At 45.9% G+C, this 15,463-nt stretch overlaps 1 protein-coding gene across 1 annotated transcript in view; it reads right to left on the reverse strand.

The window, feature by feature from the left end:
- Positions 1-419: 419 nt before the first annotated feature.
- Positions 420-15,463, reverse strand: part of GPR173 (G protein-coupled receptor 173) — a 47,936-nt gene continuing 32,892 nt past the window's right edge. Inside the window, exon 2 of the mRNA XM_066579761.1 lies at positions 420-2,131. Within this exon, the coding sequence (XP_066435858.1) occupies positions 820-1,938 (1,119 nt within the window). The 5' untranslated portion in view covers positions 1,939-2,131 and the 3' untranslated portion in view covers positions 420-819. The remainder of the gene's footprint in view (positions 2,132-15,463) is intronic.

Raw genomic sequence — 15,463 nt, forward strand, 5'->3', positions numbered from 1 at the left:
ATCTGAGCGGCGGGCCCCTGACGATAATTGATTAATGACCCGTTGGTCATCAATGAAAAAAAAATAGAAACATATCCTGGTATATCACTTTAAAACTTCAATTGAATGGGGCTGAGCTGCAGTACCAGACACAACCTATAGACAAGGGTGGCACTGTTTCTGGAAAGACAAAAAGCAGATCTTTTATGATCCCATTTAGCATATGATCAAAGAATTTCTGTCGAAATTTGTGTAACAAATATATGTGTGTGAGAACCTTCAGAATTTTTCAATACCTGGTAGGATAAAGTTTTTTTGGGGTTTTACACTCGATATAAATGTTTCCATAAATGTGATGAAGTAGTAGAAAGAAAAACAAATTCCCTCATGTTTGTATCAATCAAAAGACATTAATACAAGTGATGTCATTATAACCATGTCAATAAATATGTCCATAAACAAATACATAAATTCCCATCAGCCTCCCCTTTCCCTCCCACCGAACACACTTTGCATACCCTCCATGACCACCCCTACCCAGCCTTCGCCCCTCTCCCTGTATGCCCTTAGCTTGAATAAAAAAAGAGACATCCCAGAAATTCTCACGCACCCCGGCCCCCCACCCGCCGAGTCCTTTCCGCAATTACATCTCTATAAAAGGAACATTTTCTTGGTTTAAAAAAAAGAAAGCTATGGTCTTTCGACTTGATGTTTTTGTTTTCACTGTTAACATGGTCCAACAGATCAACTTCTTCTTCATCGTGCCAACCTGGCCCTTTTAAATCCACATCTCCCAATCACTGAGGTTAATGTGAGGCTGGGAGTGCAATGGTTTCCCTTTTACATCACACAGTAAGGCTCCCTGGGTAACAAGGCTTTCGTCCTCCAGCAGGGGATATGGAGCTGAAGACAGCTTTTCAGGTCTTTATTGAGTAGGAAACACATGATAGGGTTTACCCCAGCCTGAGTGAAAGTCATCCACACTGCGGTGGACAAGTAGCGATGAGGGATGCTACAGGTTTTGACAAACACCCTCCAGTAACAGGCCACAATATAGGGTGACCAAAGCACCAAAAAGCTCAGGGTTATTCCATAAAACATCCGACCCAACCTTTTCTCACTTTTAAACTCATCCATGCCCAATAGGCGCCTGTTGGCAGTGTGGGTGTTTTGACGTATACCCAGCAAAGTAGGTGGCATTGGCCCCCTTCCAAATCCAGCAATCCAGTTGGCAGCAGCCTGCCCTGTAGCTCCTGGCCCATGGAATGTCCAGTTTTGGCTGATGGCTGGCACCATCTGCACAGGCTTCATTTTACGATGGCGGTACTCAAAGAGGAGTAGTTTGGCATAGACAATATGAGTGGCAACAATGAGCACCGCCAGCATGAGCATAAATCCAAGGGTATCATTGGCTTTGAAGTATCGATGCTCGAATATGCACTGGTCCTCTTCGCGAATGAATTTGTAAGTACCCACGTCAAAGACTGGTGGAAAGGCCATAGCAACAGAGAGTGTCCAGACCATGCAGATTACTGCAATGCACGTCCAAAGCGTCATTCTCTTGGAATAGAATCGGTGATGGGCAATGGCCATGTAGCGAGTAACACTAATGCAGAAAAGCATGAATGAGGCATGAAAGCAAAAAAGGACTGCCATGAACGCCACAACCTTGCAGCTTAATAGGCTGTAGGCCCAGGCTGAACCATTGCGGATGGAAAGTAGGACAAATGGGAAACAGGCAGATGATCTGACAGCATCGGCAAGACAGAGATCCAATAAGAAGTAGTAAGGAGCCTTGTGCAAGGAGCGGTCTTTTAGTACTAGCAGGGAAACCAATAAGTTGCCTGCTAGACTGGCACATATAATGAAACCCAGTAACACTAGTTTGAGATGGGTAGAGATTGCTGTTGACTGGGTAAGAGAGCCAGACAGCTCCTCAGACTCACTGCCATTAGCCATGTTGGAGGCCGGCTCCAACTAGCCTATGGTCAGCGCCTCCTTCTCCTTCTGTGCTGCTCCATTTCCAATAAGAGTGACTTTTAGGGGGGCCAGGCTTAATGGGTATTTAAGTGGCAGGGTGGGAAACAAAAATGGGTGTGAGAAGGAGCAAAAAGGGGAAGGGTTGTATGGGAAGACCGAAACGTGAATATGACTATACAACATATGATAATTTAGTGACAGAATGATGGAGGAACAAAATTAGGAACGGGGGCAAGAGAGGAGAAAATAGTGGTTATTAATATATCACAACATTCAAAAACAGAGAAAAACATTGGTTAAATACATTGGTTAAAAATGAGGCATGAGTCAAAAGTGTTTTGCATCAGTTATGTTGCGGTATTAAGCACCAAGGCCTGTATAATAAAAGTTGCCTATACATTAGTTTAGAGCATCCGGTGCACCACACATACCCTGAGAGCGGGAGCCCTGTTAATGTTTATGGTGCAGGGCATTCAACCTTGCATGCTTAGACCTGGCATTGCTTTCTAACACTTTTCAAATCAGGTAAGTGGTGGAAAAAAAGTGTATGGGCTTCATAAATGTGATGTTCTACTCGAGCCACATATTTTAATTGTACAGATAGTCCCCTACTTGCGAACATTCGACTTACGAATTCCGCAAGATGCGAACAATCTGTCCTGTACAGTATGATGTCATGCTCTGGCATGACATCATACTGTGCAGGGACTGGGCAGGCTTCTATCAAGCCTGATAGGAGCCTGTCCGATCAGATCGCGGGACACTGTGCGGTTGCTAGGCAGCCGGGGACCTCCTGAATGGCCCTAGGGCTGTCTATGCAGAGCGCCTATCAAGCCGTGCGCCTGATGGGCACTCTACATAGGCAGCCCTGGGGCCTTTCAGGAGGTCCCCGGCTACCTAGCAACCACACAGCGTCCCGCGATCTCATCGCGGGACACTGTACGGGACCCCTGAACGTCGGGTGCAGGCTGTTCCTTACAGCGGGCACCCGGCGGCAGCAGTTCCAACGAGCCGCGCCGCTCGTCAGAACTGTTAACACTTTAAATACCGCTGTCAGAGCAGTATTTCAAGTGTTAACAGTTCCGACAAGTGGCGCGGCTCGTCGGAACTGCTCCCGCCGGGTGCCCGCTGTAAGAACAGCCGCCACCCGACGTTGTATGGAGCGGGATCCACCCACGATCCCGCTCCATACAACCATTTGTTCGGACTTGCGAACCGGCTCCTGGAACGGAACCTGTTCGTAAGTCGGGGACTAACTGTATAGTATTGTGTAAAGATTTTGCTCAGGTGTGGAAACAATGCTGTAAAGTTAGAATTTTTTCAAAAATAGAAGACGTCTGATTGATTTCAAGTTTACTCTGCAGAGGAACAACGACCTCAAACATCCAGCTAATGTCATTAAGAACAATCTTCATCATAATGAAGAACAAGGAGTCCTGGAAGTGATAATATGGCCCCACAGAGCCCTGATCTCATCATCATCCAGTCTGTGGCCTCGGTCACACGGGCGCATCGGCACCCGTACACCGGCGCCGGTGCGCCCGTGTGACTGACACCAGCAGACGGCTGTACCTGCAGATAGCCGTCTCTCTACAGCGCTGGAGGAAAGAACATGTGACCGGCTTCATTGCCGGTCATGTGTTCTTTCCTCCGGCGCTGCAGAGAGACGGCCGTCTGCAGGTACGTCTGTCTCCTTCCTGCAGTCACACGGGCGCATTGGCGCCGGTGTACGGGTGCCGATGCGCCCGTGTGACTGAGGCCTGTCTGAGATTTCACGAAGGACAGAAAGATTTGAGCAAGCCTACATGGACAGAAGATCTATGCTCAGTTCTCCAAGGTGTTTGGTACAATCTCCCTGCCGAGTTCCTTCAAGAACTGTGTGTAAGTGTACCTAGAAGAATTGATGCTGTGGTCACATCAAATATTGATGAGATTTAGATTTATCTTTTGTTCATTCACTTTGCATTTTGTAAATTGACCAAAAACTATTTACACTTCTATTTTTGAAAGAATTCTTACTTTACAGCATTTTTTCCACACCTGCCTAAAACTTTTACACAGTATTGCATTTACTACAGAAACCTATTGTAAATACATTAAAGGGGTTGTCTGGGACTTTTATGGACTTTTACTATTGGTCAGCAGGGATTTGCACTTGGGATCCTAGCTGATCAGCTGATCACCAGGCTCGCTCTCAGTGTGGACAGATAGTGCTGTTCGTATTGCAGCTGCCCACTTTGGTACTACAGGCACAACTTCCATTGATTTCAATAGGAGCTGTGCCTGTGGTATCAAACGGGAACACTGCGATGTTGACAGCACTATCTGCTCCTATCACTGTCTGCACTGTCAGTGGACCTTGCAATCAGCTTATCCCGAGAAGCGGTCCCCCAACAATGAACTGTCATCAACAGAGGCGTGACATGAAACTCCTGGGCCCCAATGCAAAATCTGTAACAGGGCCCCCAACTATTATGCTTTATTCATAGTACTGGGCTCCCTATATGGAGAGGAGAGGCCTTATGGGCCCCCTAAGGCTCCTGGACCCGTTGCAACCGCATCCCCTATAGGTACGCCAGTGGTCATCAATATTAAAGGTTTTGGACAACCCCTTTAATAAATCAGCCCCTTTGAAATATCTGCTCAATGTGCATTAACCATGAGGTTTTATCAATTGATAAATTAATAATCATACCCTGTTATTGCTTTTTCTATAAAAAAAAAGTATGATCATTACAAAAAAGTACAGTAATGGGTTTTCATCCATTATGACAGTGGCTGGCGAACAACTGATTGGCTGGGGGAGTCCCGACGATCAGCTATTGATGACCTATCTTGAGGATAGGTCACCAGTCTTTCAGAGTTGGAAAACCCTTTTAAAGCCTTTTTTTTCTGCAGTAATTTAAAAAAAAGTTAAAGCAACCCTCCGGGCTTGGACAAACAAAGATGGCCGCACCACTTCTCTGATTACCTGATGAGCACTGTGCGTAGTATGCATCCATAGTCTAAGACACTACATGCTGCTTTGACTGGGGAATTAAAGGAACGTTAGAAAAGTAGTGGTTTTATCTTCGTTTGTTGAGGATCAGAGGATTGCTTTAACTTATTAAGTCCAAACATCTTATGTTAGTTGCTATGGTCAGCAAAACTTAGCAGCTAAACTGACTGAGCAGTGTAGGTGGTGATGGAGCAGCATGTTGATAGGCAATAGTGTGGGGCACATATTGGTTTAAAGAACTGACCTGTAACTCTACAATATGCTTTCATGGGAACAAAACCTGTAAATTGAACTTTTGACAGATTTCTACTGGGCTGACTGGACGGATGAATAAAAGCAGAAGCGCCTGAGCTATCCTGACCACTTTATTTTGAGCTCCTGATAATCCGCTTTTCTTTAATTCCTTTCACCTTCACTATAGCACTTAGGATCACATCATTATGGCAGATGTCTGCAATTAAGACGTAATGGAGGTTTCTGTTCAGAAAATACATTAAAACCCCCAAAGCCTTTTCTTTCTTTAATAAGTTGAGTGGGTGAGACTCACATTCACAGACAAAGTACAGCATGCAATGTTCCCAAACACAATGCAGGACAGGCAGTGGACACTGACATGCAGGGGTGCAAGGGGTTGGAGCCGTTTACTTTATGAACTCAAACTGTAGGTATGAAACGACCCAGACGTTAGTCACCAAAGCCTTAGGGCAAAAACATCCGGGCATTTTTCAGGGTTTTTTTCGGACTATTCAAACTCCACGCTATTGCAAGTCCTATCTTTTATGGCGCGTACTATTAACGAGCAAGAAACCCGAAGCGTAAGCATCGAACTGATTGGTTTGATTTTGTCAGGCTATGCGGCCGTGAAAATCACGCCCATCTGTTTAAGCCCTCAGGGTGGCGTTTGCGCAATTGCAATGTAAGTGCACTCCCCCATAGACCTTTATGCAGACCTTTCCTGCACAAATGCGCGCAAAAGTAGAGCATGCTGCGTTTTTTCCTGAGCGCAAAAAGGAAATGCGAGCAAACCCATTGAAATCAAACTTCAAAACACACGCACAAATATGCTCGTGTCAAGCGGATTTAATTCTGCATGTTACAGGTGTATTTACCTGTGTACTGCGTATTACGTGTGTGGAAATATAAATGGCCATTTAGCCTACTGAGTTCCAGATTAGAGATGAGCGAGTATACTCGCTAAGGCACATTACTCGAGCGAGTAGTGCCTTAGCCGAGTATCTCCCCGCTCGTCTCTAAAGATTCGGGGGCCGGCGGGGAGCGGCGGGGGAGAGCGGGGAGGAACGGATGGGAGATCTCTCTCTCCCTCTCTCTGCTCCCCCGCCGCTCCCCGCCGCCACTCACCTCTCACCCGCGCCGGCCCCCGAATCTTTTGAGATGAGCGGGGAGATACTCGGCTAAGGCACTACTTGCTTGAGTAATGTGCCCTAGCAAGTATACTCGCTCATCTCTATTCCAGATGTGTTCTTTTTTCATTGAATTGCGCAGTGTTTCACGCATCCCCTTGCGTATTGCTTGTGCATTTGCGTACCTACCATAAACTTCTACGGGGACCTTTGGTGCGCAAATGTGCACAAAAACAGAGCAGGTGAGAACGAAACCCATTGAAATCAATGGATTCTATTCTCTGCATATTGCGGGCGCAAAATGCATATGTGTGAAGCCACCATTAGGATCCTTTTAGACAAGCCGATTTATCGTTTGAATGAGCGAACGTGTGAGTGATGTCATCACTATCTTGTTACATTGTGCAGCCTGTTTAGACAGGTAGATACATCGGTGGGTCGTTCAAACGAGAAATCATTCATACGTTGCTGTATAAGGTCACTCTCACACGTGCGTTCAGATAAACGCCACTCGAAACCGCTGCGTTTTTGAACGCATGGTACAGTGCTTGACAACACTTTTTAATGCACCCCATCACAGTGACGGGTGATGAGGTGCGTTAAAAAAACACAAAAACGCTGAAAAATAGAACAGACAGCACTTGAAAATCGCGATGATAGAAAGCTCAGATCTGCAAGGCCCCATTGAAATCCATGGGAGCTTTGCACCGCGATTTGCGCAGCGCTCAGGACTCGGTCTATCGCATATCGCGGTAGAAAGTGGCCGGTGTGAGAGTGGCCTTAGTGAATGAGAACGACTGAATGAGCGCTGTCTAAACAGAACGGTAAATGAATATGCCAGCAATGATTTTTTTGCATCAGATCACATGGCCATATACCTGAGACGTAAAAGCGCCCGGACAGCCCAATATAGCACCAGGCGTTTTTACATCGGGCCCAAAAGATAGTCCTGGAACTATCTTTTGGGTTGGAATACGTCGGCCACTGCATGGGCTGCTAGCCATCAATGGGAGGAGGCGGGACGGGACGGTGCTTAGCTCTGCCCCCTCCCATTGCAGAGAGCCAGTGCGGAGGAGAAGAGAGGTGAGCCTGCGATGGGGAGGGAGGAAAAAGGGGCAATGGCATGGTAGTCTTGGCGCATATGCGCCGGGACCCATGTCGTCTGAACGGGTGCACAAACATTTGATTTGTGCGCCTGTTCACCAATTTTATCTCTCCCAACATAGCGTATATCGGCTGGCCGTGAAAACGGACGGCTGATATACGCCCATGGGAAAGAAGCCTTAAAGACACTCTGTTAGTTCTCCAGATAAGTCTGTTTATGAAATGATTGTTATCCCCCAAAGTAACAATCTTGGGGAATTTTTTCTTAGAATTCTGCATTGCACAGTTCTTCTATTATGCCTCCTGGTAATGTGTGAATTACATCCTCCTTGTGTCATGTCCCTACACACTCTGTCAGTACTGACAGCGTCAGACTGTTTAGGGATACATTGTACTGACATAGGGAATGGTAACCCCCAGTTGTCAATTTATTCATACATTTCCAGGTGGAATAGCAGAGGAACAGGTGACTGCAAATATGATACTTTTTAAACGAGGAATACAAGAATTTACAATTCTTTCAAGCGTGGACAAATCTTCTTTAATAGGGAAGGGGTACCTACTGAAGGATGGACAGACATGTAGGGCCCCATTATAAGTCCTGCCCAGGGCCCCATTATTAGTCCTGATCAGGGCCCCATTATTAGGCCTGACCAGGGCCCCATTATAAGTCCTGCCCAGGGCCCCATTATTAGTCCTGCCCAGGGCCCCATTATTAGTCCTGCCCAGGGCCCCATTACAAGTCCTGCCCAGGGCCCCATTATAAGTCCTGCCCAGGGCCCCATTATTAGTCCTGCCCAGGGCCCCATTATTAGTCCTGCCCAGGGCCCCATTATTAGTCCTGCCCAGGGCCCCATTATTAGTCCTGCCTAGGGCCCCATTATTAGTCCTGCATAGGGCCCCATTATTAGTCCTGCCCAGGGACCCATTATTATTCCTGCCCAGGGCCCCATTATAAGTCCTGCCCAGGGCCCCATTATTAGTCCTGCCCAGGGCCCCATTATTAGTCCTGCCCAGGGCCCCATTATTATTCCTGCCCAGGGCCCCATTATTAGTCCTGCCCAGGGCCCCATTATTAGTCCTGCCCAGGGCCCCATTATAAGTCCTGCCCAGGGCCCCATTATAAGTCCTGCCCAGGGCCCCATTATTAGTCCTGCCCAGGGCCCCATTATTAGTCCTGCCCAGGGCCCCATTATTAGTCCTGCCCAGGGCCCCATTATTAGTTCTGCCCAGGGCCCTATTTGATTTAAAAATTAACCTTAAAATTCTGGACTAGAAAAATATTAAATAACATGTAGAAAGAGCAGTAAATCTAGTTGTCAGGAAATTCTATGCCTCCTATATCTATGTCTGAATTAGTCCGCACATTTATTGTACGGTTCCTTTTCTTCTGCAGTCGGTTCTGAAAATTATCACATTCTTTATTGTGTAGCTGGCGACGTTGTTCTAGAAAAGAATCACTTGACCTTTCCGTCTGCGCGAGTCTTATGGAGGTATTATTTCTGAAATAGTTCTCAGGTTGTAGAAGGGGGTCAAATGTAATTCATCATCCTTGGCTGATTTTATTATTATTTATTTTTTTTTGCTATTTTTCTCTAAGATAGATATTTTCTTGTGTAAGACTCATAATGGAACCGAACTGGGCCGAACAGACCCCATTGACTATAATGGGGTCCGATCGGGTCCTGTACCCGTCTGGCATTTTTATCAGACGAAAAAGTCCTGCATACATAATAATAATAATAATAATCTTTATTTGTATAGCGCCAACTTATTCCGCAGCGCATGACTTTTTCGTCTGGCATTTCAAGACGCTTCTGCGCCGGAGGCATTGAATGGAGCCTTTAACGCAAATGTGAATGGAGCCTAATTTAAATTATGGATAAATTCCATTAAAGGGGTTGTGCAGAATTAGAAAAACATGGCTGCAATTTTTTTTCCCAGTAACAGCACCACACCTGTTAACAGGTTGTGTCTGGTATTACAGTTCCATTGAACGAATGTGGATGAGATGTAATACCACACACAACCTGTGGACATGTGTGGTGCTGTTTTACTAATCCTGGACAAGCCCTTTAATATTTTGATTGTGATTATCTTCCAGGTTCATAATTTCGGCACCAGAGATTGTAGTTTGTCCAAGAAGGACTAAGTCAATAGAATCCTGATACCTTCCTGATCTTGTATCTTGTGCAGTGATGGACTATAACAGAGGCAGTTTGGGAGGCTCCCAGGGGTTCATGGCCACCCAAACAACCCCAACATCTTAAAATGCTGCCGCACATAGAGGACTAGCTGTATTCCAGATGCTGCGGCTCCAGCTGATTACAGCGCTGTCTGTATGAGCCTGACTCCTCCCCCATTTCCTGTGCGTACTGTACTCTGAGAGTAGATGGGAGGCGATCCGTGCTCGCACGGACTACGCTATAATCAGTCGGAGCAACTGCATTGCAATACAGTTGGTCCTGTATGAGCTGGCTGAAGTTTTTGCTGTGGAGTAGAGAAGAAAAAAAGGAGAGCAATTACTTTGTTAGGGCACAGAGGGGGATCTATTATTTTATGAGTCACAGAGGGGGGTCTATTGCTTTACAGTGGCACTATTACTGTGGGGCACAAAGGAGGCATTATTTCTTATGGGGCACAAAAGGGGGCTCTAGTGACACAAAGGGGGAAACTTTTACTATGGAAAGGCACTGAATGGGGCATTGGGTGTAGCGGCAGGATGGGGAGAATGTGCAGAGGTGCATCATAACTGGAAGAAGTCTTCATGGTGGTCTATGCTATAGAGAAGAAAAGGAAAAGTGAAAGACTCAAATTAGAGGAGATCACTGGAGGTAATTGCACTGTAATCCCCATGACTGTGTAGAGCGGATATTTGACTATTAATTGGTGACTGGATAATTTAGAACTGGGGTTGTTGTTGATTATAGTTAGGATGTAGGGGGTCCTAGTTGTGTGAACAGCCCAGGGCCTATAGGCTACTTAATCTACCAATGTCCCTGTGTGAACATATCCAGCATCAGATATGCTGTTGATTGTATAATTTCTGCATACTTAAAAATTTGTTGTTTGTCCGCATCACATCCCCCCGTGTAATGCAAACTATCATAGGAGGGATTGTATGACCAACCATCACAATATTTGCTACATTTATATAGAAGTAAAACTTTATTTGCATGGACGTGTCCGATTTTGGTTCATGAAAAACAAATCATTTTTAATCTGTGTGTATGTCCATGTTGTATCCGTCACCTTGTGGTGTCCTTTTTTTTACGTCTATTTGCCATCCGTGTATTATCCGTTTTTTTTCTCATGTGGAAAAAAATAGGTGTAACATAATATAATAACATAGTATGTAAGGCCGAAAAAAGACCCATGTCCAACCAGTTCAGCCTATTACCCCCAATGTTTATCCAGAGGAAGGCAAAAAAACCAATATGGTAGAAGCCAATTTTCGTCATTTAAGGAAAAAAAATTGGTTTCTGACTCCAGTCTGGCAATAAAAATAATCACCGACCCATCTGAAGTAATCAATGACTATAACATGTAATATTGTAACGCTCAAGAAAGGCATCCAGGCCCCTCTTGTACTCTTTTATAGAATTCACCATCCCCACATCCTCAGGCAGAAAGGTCCACAGTCTCACTGCTCTTACAGTAAAGAACCCCCTTCTATGTTGGTGTAGAAACCTTCTTTCCTCTAGACATAGAGGGCGCCCCCTTGTTACTGTCACAGTCCTCGGTATAAATAGATGATGGGAGAGATCTCTGTATTGACCCCTGATATATTTATTCACAGTTATTAGGTCGTCCCTCAGACGTCTTTTTTCTAAACAATTAACCCCAATTTTGATAACCTCTCTGGGTATTGTAGTCCGCCCATTCCATTTATTACTTTAGTTGCCCGCCTTTGTACCCACTCAAGCTCTGATATGTCCTTCTTGAGTACTGGTGCCCAAAATTACATAATATTCCATTAGTTGTCTGAACAATGATTTGTAAAGAGGAAGATCAATGTTCTCATAGAATGGTAGAGTTGGAAGGGACCTCCAGGGTCATCGGGTCCAACCCCCTGCTCAGTGCAGGATTCACTAAATCCCAGACAGAGTTCCCAATACCTCATCCCAGTCATGCCACCCTAGACCTTTTTTGATGCATCCCATGACCCTATTCACCTTGGCAGCAGCTGCCTGACACTGGTTACTCCAGTTAAGCTTACAGTTAACTAAAATCCCCAAGTCCTTTTCTATGTCATTTTTGCCCGATGGTTTCACATTTAGTGTATAATAGTGGCCATCTTTTTTCTAGCTCAGATATCCTCCATGTGCAAGTGTAGTGGCCCAGAGTCAGTGGGGCCCCTCCATAATGTTATATGTTTATCTCATGCAATTGTCTTGTCAGTGTCTATGTAGTATGCACCTCTGCAGCACTGAATGGGCTAATGTTTGGGTTTTGTCTGGAAAATGTATCTTGTTGTGTATCATGTGACTGTGTCATATGTATGGGTTTTCAAGGTGCAGTGCAAGGAGTTCTTGTAAAGAATGGAAGAAGCTCAGTGATACCCTTCAGCTTGGCCTGGGCCTACTCTACCCAGGATATGCCAGTAGTACCATTAAGCACTGAGAGAGAGAAGGACTACTGCATGGCTACAGGAAAAGACAAGGAATGTGAGTGTGGACCAGTAGAGAGTTAGTGAGATAACTGAGACTGTGGACCGTCTGGATTGCCCCGAGAATCCTCCCTGTCGCACCACTTTGTTTTGTTGTGCCTGTGCCAGGCTGCTGATGTTATTTGAAGTTTAACAAGTCACAGAAAACGGACATTACCGACCATTCCCAGTTTATCCAGAAAGTTTTCCCTGTATATGGGCTATTTTATTTCACCATCAAGATTCATCGCAGAGGATGGAACGATAGCATCACATGTGACTAAGGCCTCATGTCCACGGGCAAAAGATTATTTTAAATCCGCAGCGGATCACCCGCATGCGGATCCGCACCCCATAGTGATGCATTGACAACCCGCGGGTAGATAAATACCTGCGGATGGTCAATAAAAGTGAATTATAAAAAAATGGAGCATGAAAAAAAACACGACATGCTCCATTTTCGTGCGGGTCTCCCGCAGGCTTCTATTGAAGCCTAAGGAAGCCGTCCGGATCCGCGGGAGACCTAAAATAAGAATAACTTACCCGCAGCGGACCGGGCAGGTCTTCTCTTCTTCACGGCCGGATCTTCTGTCTTCGGCCCGGCGGATGTGCCCGGCGCATGCGCGCGGCACGCTTCCGGCGTGCCGAGCAGATCCGCTGGCCGGAGAAAGAAGATCCGGCCGTGAAGAAGAGAAGACCTGCCCGGTCTGCTGCGGGTAAGTTTATTCTGATTTTCAGCGCTCATGTCCGTGGGGCAGGAGGGACCCGCTACGGATTCTCCGTAGCGGGCCTCATTTTCCCCTGTGGACATGAGGCCTAAAGAACTGTAAGGTAACTCCGGATTACTTTTTCCCTGTGACCTCCCCCAGCAGTAACTTGGCCGGGTCCCGAGCTACCCCCAGGGGAGGAGATGGTAAAGCCTCATGAGAACGACTTTATCTACCCCACTATCTCCTCAGCTATGGGCCCGGTCCTCGGACACTGCAGAAGGCCTTTTTGGTGGGCAATGATTAACTTAAGTGAGGGACTATTATCCAAGAAGTGAGACCAGAATAGGACATGTTGCTCAGCACGCTCCAGCGCTGAAATGAATGGAGCTGTGGAGTGTGTGTGCAACCTCCGCTCCATTAATGCGGGGCCCTCGTTTTCGAGATACGTTGGGTTCCAAGCAGTCGGATCCCCATCAATCATAATGTTATCCCGTTTGCTGTGGATAGGGGATAACTTTAGATCTTGGCACAACCCCGTTAAAGTGACCGTAACACATGACGGCTCTATTTACTCTGGAGCCCACACATGACAGTTTTAGTTACTCGAGCCCACAAGGAATGCAATAACTAAACATTTGGGAATACGGCCAACCTGCACAGACCCTTACAGGCCTCTAGTCCCAAAAATTATATTTATATATTATATTAGCTATGATCATAAAACCATTGCTGAATGTTAACTTGATATTCCCCGGCTTCTCTGTTAAGTATAAAAAGCATTGCCATCTCACGCTATTACTGGCGACCTAAGCTCCATTCTAAATATGTCGCGCAGAGTCCGGAGGGTACTTCATACAGGTCAAGAGTTATTATTTGAAGTGATTATGACACTGATAGGGATGCCATCGTGTATCACATACCCAATGCTTACAAAGCATTTGTGAAAAGTAAATCTACAAAGCTGTCTGTCACTGACTAGCAAGACTCCATGCCTGGCAGCCATACAGGGATCTTTAGCGCACATTGATGGTGTAGCTGTACCATAACTATAGATTCATGACAGCCAGAGTTAAGTCCCTTTTAGACAGGATGACTGTAGGGTGCTGAAGCGCCCACCAGCCGTCCCAGTGATGATCGCTCAGTCAATGGAGGTAGAGCGGGCTGTAGAACATTCTAGCCCACTAGCCTCCATTCACAGTAAACAGGCCGTCATTCATAGATGAACGAAGGCCTGTTTAGCCCCTTAGTGACGGCCAACACGCCTTTTTACTGACTTCCCTAATGGGCTTGAAACCTGCACATACATGTTTTTAAGTTGTTGGCTTGGCTTCTGACAGCCAGGCTCCTGCTCTAACCGCCAGTAGTAGAAAACCTCAGATGCAGTTAGTTTAACCCTTTACATACCACAATCAATAGCAACTGCAGCACGTAAGCAGATGACAGGGGAAGGGGGCTCCCTCTGTCACCAATTGGCATCCTGCTGTGCAATGCAAGGTACCAATGGGTTCCCGTGGCAGCCGGAAGCTTGACAAAGGCCTCCATTTTTTGCTGTTTAACTCAACTGTAGTGGCCCGAAATACTTATACCTGTCCCTTCCATAATTGTCTATGATTGTCTTAAATGTGATGTCTTTAGTGTGGATGCTCTGTGCAAATTGTCTTGTCACTAGTTATGTGTATTGCACAGCTGCATCATGTAAGAGGTTAAGGTTTGTGAATGTCTAGGTTATGTCTGGAAATGTAATAATTTGTGATGTCATGTGAGTATGATTGATATATGTGAATGCAAGGTGCAAATAAAGAGAAAAACTGCTTGCCTAAGTTGGAGAGAGAAGGAGTGAGTGCCGGCCACATGGGGGTACCTTCAACCCTCATGTGGTAAAGAATGGAAGCGGAAGAGAGGTATCCTGGAGGTCTCTTCCCAGGACCCCTACCCTAAGAGAGAGTGAGAATACAGAAAAAGGAGAAAAAGGAGCCCGCCGTGCAGTGTCTAGAATTCTACAGAAGTGAGTGTTCAGTGGTGTGTTCTTGTCCTCCTCCGGAGTGTGTGTGTCTAGGAGCGGAGTCCTACAGATAATTAGACTGTGGGCCCGGTCTCATCCTGTGTTTCCTCCCTGACCTCTTCAATTGTTTCCTGCACTAGTGTGTGAATTTGTCTACAACTTGTAAGTCTGTGTCAAGATATTTATTGCAAGTAAAGTTTCGGCTGTTGGCCGTTCCCAGGAACCAAGTGTTATCAAGTTAAACCGCATGTGGACTTTCTTATTTCCCGCTGGATATCCCGCGGAGCAAGGAACGGTTGCGTCACCCGTGACAAAACGCTACAAGTCCAAAACACAACTTATTCAGGTAACTGCTGCACCAGCGTTGCCTGGAGAGGCCTGTCAGGGCCTTGGCCAAGGGTGACATACGTTCCTCAGGGGAGGAGTTTGTAGTGCCACCATGACAATCCTAAACAGCTACCCTGCCATCTCCTCAGTGGTGTGGCTCGTGCTTCGGTCGCTGCACAGCCTTTTAGACCCCGCCTACAGCAGAGCCTAATACGCTGATGTCATACACATACTAGAATGTACTATATAAGTAATGCAGTGTACTCTCCTAGCAATCGAACAATGGTGTAAAAAAAGTTCAATAAAGTTTAATTTAAAGACATTTTTTTTAAAATGGATAAAATACCCACATTT

This window comes from Eleutherodactylus coqui, chromosome 10 (genome assembly GCF_035609145.1).
Source record: "Eleutherodactylus coqui strain aEleCoq1 chromosome 10, aEleCoq1.hap1, whole genome shotgun sequence".
NCBI classification, from domain to species: domain Eukaryota; kingdom Metazoa; phylum Chordata; class Amphibia; order Anura; family Eleutherodactylidae; genus Eleutherodactylus; species Eleutherodactylus coqui.